Source organism: Sinocyclocheilus anshuiensis, unplaced genomic scaffold (assembly GCF_001515605.1).
Source record: "Sinocyclocheilus anshuiensis isolate Anshui unplaced genomic scaffold, SAMN03320099.WGS_v1.1 scaffold2206, whole genome shotgun sequence".
Lineage (NCBI taxonomy): Eukaryota > Metazoa > Chordata > Actinopteri > Cypriniformes > Cyprinidae > Sinocyclocheilus > Sinocyclocheilus anshuiensis.
Window position 1 is genome coordinate 339,444 of NW_015558552.1, and position 6,893 is coordinate 346,336.

The following is a 6,893-nucleotide window of genomic DNA, read 5'->3' on the forward strand; positions in this document are numbered from 1 at the left end:
TTTCCCTTGGGTGTCTCTTTTGGTGGGTGTGCTTTTTCCATTATCAACCTGATCAAAGAAATCTTTCATGGCCTCCTCATACAACTCATAAGGCAACTGCCCGTTCATGGTGGAATCAATGGCTCTCTTGCGATTGCTCGAGCTGGTGACGGGGTATTCAGTCAGGAGCTTGGCTGCAAGGAAGGTCGACTCTTCATCCTCATCAACTGCATCATCATCGTAATCATCTTTTCTTTTGCTTGGAGCTTTGTTTAACTCGGACAGGAACAAGCTTCCCCGTCTTCCGCTGGGGTTGAAGTACTTTGCCATGGCTGTTTTGTAGGGCCTTTGCTTTAGCAAAGAAAATTGTGCGTTTTTGTTGGCCAGATTCCTTAACCCAAGGACTTTCAGGATATCCTCAGTCTTGACATCAGGAGGGACATCACTCACTGTGACTTCTGGCTGTCGACCGTTGTAATACTTGATGACCCGGCCCTTGTACCGAGGTTGGCTGGGCTTCCTAGCCAGCTGGCTCTCAGGAAGGCGTTGTTGTTTTCTGGTTTCCTCCATGAAGAGCATTCCAACCAGGTCCTCTGGAGGTACCTGGAGCTTCATTGAAATAGCTGACAGCAGTTGTTTGATTGCCCTAGGGTCAATTAGAGAGGGTTGGGATAGTAGCCGCCTCCTTCCTTCCATCAGGTCCCGTTTTTGTGCTTGGTTTGTCATCTCCAAGACCTTCAACAGGTAGTAATCCACGAGTTTTGTGTCATCATCTGGGTTCTCATCATCGTCTTCTGTAGGGATAGCTCGTCTTTCAATGACCTCGCCCTGCTCTCTGTTATCTCCTAACCCTCGTTTGTATTCTTCACGGCTTCCTTTAACTACTTCTTCCGTCTCAAGCTGCTCCTCTAACGGCACCCATTCCTCCCCTCCGGTCACGTCCTCATATGCAAGGTTCCTAACCTTGTAGAGGTCATCATCGTCTTCGGCGTCTTCATCATCCTGGTTCTCTCGCTTCTGGTTCTGTGCGGCAGACAGTTTACCAAGCTCTTCGAATATAGAGCGCATGTTGGCGAGGCTCTGAGGGGTGTACTGCTCATCCAAATCCTCAGTCGCCCGCTTGTTGTCCCTGCTGTTCTCCTCATCCTCAAACATCAGCGGGAACTTCTTGTGCGGCTTCACAAAGCCCCCGTAGTCTCCAACAGGGCTCTCTGCATCTGCCACTGGGCGTCTGCTCTTGTGAGGACGCTGCTCGCTTCCGGGCGCTGGCTGGCTTTCCGGAGTTTCTCCAGCTTGTTCAAGCACCCGCAGCAGAGATCGAACCCACTGTGGCACCTTGTTATCAGGCCAACGGGTGGCATCCTCACGCGTGGGTGCATTCTCATCCTGTAGGGAGGCGAGCTGTACTAGAAAACGGAATTTGTCCACTTCGTCGTAGTCCCCTGTTGGACTCTCTGATCCATCGGCTCTCTGCTTCAAGCTTTCAATGTACTCCAGAGCTTTGATCATATCGGAGCTGGGGGCAAGGAAGCCCCCCTGGTCTCCGCCTCGCAGGCGATGGTGGCGCACAGAAGCGCCCTGCACGGTTAGTGTTTGGAGGAGGGTAACGAGCAGGACCGCCACCCCTCCGGTGGACAATTTCGGTAGTGACAACATCATACCGCCTAGAGATAAACAAGCACAAAAATAGTTAACCTATGCAGTCTTTTTATTTATTTTGCATCCTTGGTGTTTAAAAACAAAATGCATGTAATGTACCTAAAATTCTGTTTGAGTTTAAACTACCAATGAAATCAGTTCTTGGAGTTGCTTTACTACCCAAAATTGTTTCCCAGACCGAGTAGAAGATACGCTCCGAGCGCCCAAGCAGCAATGAGATCAGTCAGAACACAACATGTTTTTAAACAACAACAGCACCGGATGAGTCACCGCCTGTTGTCAAGGTAACCTTTCACTTGTGGCTACGGATCTCTAAGAACAGATCTATTGATATTTCACGTATGTTTGTATAGAACAAATCTCGATTTAAAAAAAATCAGTCTAGCTGGAATACATTTCACTGATTTTTCGCGACGATTCGAGCAGATAAACCAGATATGAGATATGCTGCTGATGAGTGATGGTATCTAAGCAAGCAAAGCCGGAAAGAAAAGGAACAAAAGCTCTTTCCCCCTCACAAAGCAGACTAGCGCATATGTTAACTATTTTCACAGAGCATCATTTTGTGAATGCAAAAAAAATGAAAATGAGCCCTCGTACCTTTTGTGTAGAGCTCAGAGAATGTGAAAGAGCGTGAACAGCATGTCCGTGTTGCCTCAATGCGCTTAGGTTGTGTTTCAGCACCGGACAGCTCCCCGCGCTATATGAGGCGGCACCTAACCAATGCGTCACGATGCTCACGCAATAACGAGGTTGTGCATGCATTCGTAGCCATTCACAACGTTTATCTCTGAGAAACTGAACCTCTTGCAATGCATTATCCTCATGGTCTGTTTTAGGTGTGTTTTATTAATAAAGAACGTTTCACTGGGGCGGTAGCTACCCTAAGGCACAAAATCTAAAAGGTACTTCTTTGTACCTTATTCACCCCTATATGTTACAGATTAGTACATATTAGTACCTTAAAGGTACATATTAATACCTTTTAAAAGGGTATCTGCCCAGTGACAGTTATTTTTTTTCTGAGAGTATGGTAAATTAAATCGCAAAACATTTCTGTTACAGATATACATCAGTTACTTGATTTAAATAATATTATTTGTATTGAGTAAGAATGAGTATATCATAGGTGTGCAATGTAAAAATGGTTTGTTCGTTGTCTTTCTGTACACACAGGCGAGTTAAATCGTCAGGCGATGAGTCACACACTCGCACAAACGCACTGTGAGGAGAGCAAAGCCTCTGATAAATATGCATCTGCTGGTTGTGGATCTCTTCCACTGTCCCTAGACACCTACAGTCCCGAGCATTTATTAGATCCTGCAGTGGGGCCTGTCAGCAGCTGAATTATGTGCCCTAGTGACATTTTGCCAAGATGACACTCATTTGTACTTGATCACATTTCCTGGAACACAGACAAAAAATCTCTGTGGAGAAAGCTTTGTCCTTTGAGTTTTTTTTTTTCTCTTTTTCACAGGCACATCATTTGAAGTATTTTTAACTGTAGTTTCCAAATACAAAAAGGAAAGAAAAAAAAAAGATTTTCTGTTATCAAAACCACCTGACTTGGGCCTATTTAAGTTATTTTTGACATGCTACCCAGACAGCCCTGCATAATTCTGCAGTTTTGAAAATAATAATAATAATCCTTTGCCTAATTTCATGTTACTGGTAAAAAAATGACTGGCCTATTAATAATGTACAAATTTTAAGAAACATTCTATATTATCACCAAATCTTGGATTCAATCTTTTTGTCAGCTTGTTTCTTTCAATTAGCACAGGCTTTGTATTTCTTTTTGGAACTGACTGATCATAAGCCTAATTGATCTGAGTGTATGCACCTTTGCAAAGCAAAGCATTATTTGTCGATCATTTTGCCAATGTTCAGTCAAAAACGGAGGTGCAATAAGCAGATCAATGAGGCCTAGGATCAATCAGTTCCAAAAATAAATACAGTACCTGTGCTAATTGAAAGAAAACAGGTTGATAAAAAGACTGAATCCAATATTTGCTAATAATATACCAAAATTTATAATAAATTTTTTCGTGGGCTGGTCATTTTTGACGGGGTACACGACAAGTATATTAAGGTGGGGGGGAAAAACCCAAAAAATACAAAAACGATCAATTTTGTTATACCCTGTGTGAGCAAACTCAGTCATAGTTTTAGTCCAATGTGAACGTTTAACTACCATTTTTGGGGAAAAGAAAATCTCAAAATGACAACATGAGGGTTAAGTTTCACAAGAACTTTTATTCTTTTAGAAAACCATCCATCTGGGGCTTTAAAGAACCCAGAAACCAATATGCTGGTCTGAAGAAGCTGTAATTTAACATCAATAACTTTTATTAATCTCTGGAGAGCCATATACAGCAAAAAAGACATGTTAGTCCCTACAGCCCAGAATCAGAACAGCACATATATTTCTTAATTAAAAGCACTCGGCGGTTTGTCGGCATATTGTTTTTAGCACATACTGATTCTGGACTCGTAACCCACAGTCAGCTGACTGCACTCTGGGGAACGAGGGGTGAGACAGGCCCTCCTGACGTTAGTGGAGCAGTCACATGGTCAGATGAGTCATAAGCCTGTGTGTGTGCATTATGGGATGTTTCCATGGCTGTGAAACCAAACAATCTTTTCTATTTTTGCTTCTTGATTCATAAAAATACATATATACCATTAGCAATCAGGAGGAGCACTGGGTTTCAGCACAGCAGTTCTCCTGAAAAGCTTTCTAAAACTCCTCCCTTCTTTCTCAATAAGATTAAAAGGAAATCAATCCACAACCCATTGAATTTCTCAATTTTCTCCCTTTAATGATATTAGAGCATCCCCTCTGTTGCTGTGATGATTGTTCTAGAAGAGACTAGCTAGCGGATGGGGGAAAACAATGCTGAAGAGATGACTCTGAAACACGTCTTGCTGGAGTTGGCTATAAATAGGCGTTGTGGAGGTGTCTGCAGGAGGTTACAGTTGTGTGCGTGGACTGTGACGGATGATTTGATAGGCTGAGAGACGTGTAGGAGGCTTGACAAGGGATTCTCTTGGTAGAAGCAGGATTCTGCACATTCATTAGGTCTAATGAGCAAAGCAAGAATGAATGATATTATGTTTTTAGATGAAACTGAGCTTTTTTTTAGTCTAGTTCTTTACCTGTGGCTAAAATAAGGTCTGTTAAACATCGTGCATTTTAAGGCATCAGAATGAAACAATTTGTCTGATATTCTAAACATATTAAAAACAAGATAAATGTTCCTGATATGCAAAATTGCATGCAATATTAAAGTTGCAGTATGTGTAGTTTATTATTATTTATTAAATGTTTTTAATCTGGTTCCATTGGCAGATTTTTCATTTTATTTTTGTCCACTTTTTAAGAGTAAACCTTAAAGTTATTATACTGCCCTGCATCATATTTGCTAAATGAAATACAAGATTTGTTTTGCAGTAATTTTGGGGTGCCCGTAAAAAAATAATGCCTGTTTTGCTCGAGTATGCACATTTTCTAAAAAAAAAAAAAAAGATGTGCATTTTGTAGCATTGTTGCTTTTGACAACCATTTGTAAGGTGAATTATTCCTTAATCAGCAGAAAAACTGCCATAAAAGACATGATTCCTGTCTTCCTCTATTGGTTTCACATGTATGACATTATTTTATGCCTAATCCTGATTTCACGGTTAGAATTATGGCCAGTGACAGAAGAAAAAGCAAGCATGCCACATGCGAAAAAAGCTTATTTTGCTTATTTTATAAAGTTATTTGATATTAAATGGAGTATTTGAACATATTTTTCCATTCCCTTATGAAGCGTTTGACATCTGACTGCTTTTGTTATTTTGTTGAGTGCATTAAAGCTATACATATATAATCAGAAAAACTTAAGTCTTATCTTGTGGGGAAGCAATTGTACATGATGGAAAGTTTTTATTGATATTTTTGAACTCAGCGTCATCAAATGATCTAATACTATAGGCCTTTTTGCAAATCAGCAGTTTTTTTTTTCAAGACACAGGGCTGTGTTATTTATTATTCTTTGTTTTATTATTTTAACAGCCATTTCACAGTGTAGCAAATACATTATGAAAACTAGTTATAGGTGTTGCTATGGGGTTATTAAGCTGTTTTGAGGGAGCACTTTTACTTGTTTGCTAGGATGTTGTGGGTGGTTGTCATAGTGTTGCTAGGATGTTCTGACTGGTTGCTAGGTGGTTGCTTTCTTGTCCAAGTTGAGAGTTTCTCTCTAGATAGGGCTTGGGTCCCTTCTTCAATGTCAAGAAGTCATACTTTTGGTCCCATTTTATCACTCCAGGCATGATTTTGGTCACTTAGAGGAATAATAGCACACCTCTCTTCAACAAGCCTCATGTTTTGAGGTATCATGTTCATTGCACAAAATTGTTACTTAGGGTTTGTTCGATTCACTAACCCAAAATGTTATCATTGCTATCTTTTATGTACACTAAAACCATTAATTCTATTAATGTATCTGAACTGGAGCAGTCTAGAGCTTTGAGAATACAGCAGATTTTTGTCGGTTCTGTAAACTGACAGTTTGAGTTGAGATTATATGCTTGGCCTGTTCTGAAGGCTGTTGATTTGATTCGGCTCAATGAAAGCATCAGTTACCCAGAGCTGCGTTCAGTATGCTGGGATGAGCTGACGGCACGGCGGATGGAGGGAGGGAGGGAGGAGAGGATGAATGTCAATGAGAATAGAAAGGGAGAGCTGCATCTTCTCTCTGCTGTCATTCTAATAAATACAAGCAATGAAATCTATCCCTCAATTAATTCTTTTTTACTTTCTGCATCCCTTATGCTGCTCCTCGTCTCCATATCTCTGCCTCTTTCTATTTCTCTCTGTCTTTTTCCATCTCTCCTTCCCTCTGGTTGCTGGGGAGATTGACAGCGGCGTTGTGTGGTTCCTGGAATCTCAATCAAGGGTTGTAATTCCAGAGTCAACAGAAACCAACAGGCACCGCAGTGGCCCTCGATACCCAGCAGTGTGTGTGTGTGTGTGTCATGGAGAGAATATAACAGGTAGTAAAGTTTGTGGGAATGACTCATAGATCAGAGATGTTTGTTTTTATGCATTAGTATACCCACACTTGCAGCAGAATGGCCAATTTAGTTTGCTCTTTTATAACTCAGAAGACGTAGGGGAGAGCGGGATGAGTTGAGCCAGTTTTTACTTAACGGTGTGTTTAAAGCGAGCACATGAAATGGGTCCAACTTAAATAGAGGTACATACA

General features: G+C 41.1%; 1 protein-coding gene across 1 annotated transcript in view; it reads right to left on the reverse strand.

Annotated features, from left to right (window-relative positions):
- LOC107679404 (secretogranin-2-like) overlaps positions 1-2,326 on the reverse strand; it is a 3,284-nt gene extending 958 nt beyond the window's left edge. Inside the window, exons 1-2 of the mRNA XM_016474952.1 lie at positions 2,239-2,326; positions 6-1,643 (exon numbers count right to left, since the gene is read on the reverse strand). Coding sequence (XP_016330438.1) covers positions 6-1,638 — 1,633 coding nt within the window. The 5' untranslated portion in view covers positions 1,639-1,643; positions 2,239-2,326. The remainder of the gene's footprint in view (positions 1-5; positions 1,644-2,238) is intronic.
- Positions 2,327-6,893: the final 4,567 nt, after the last annotated feature.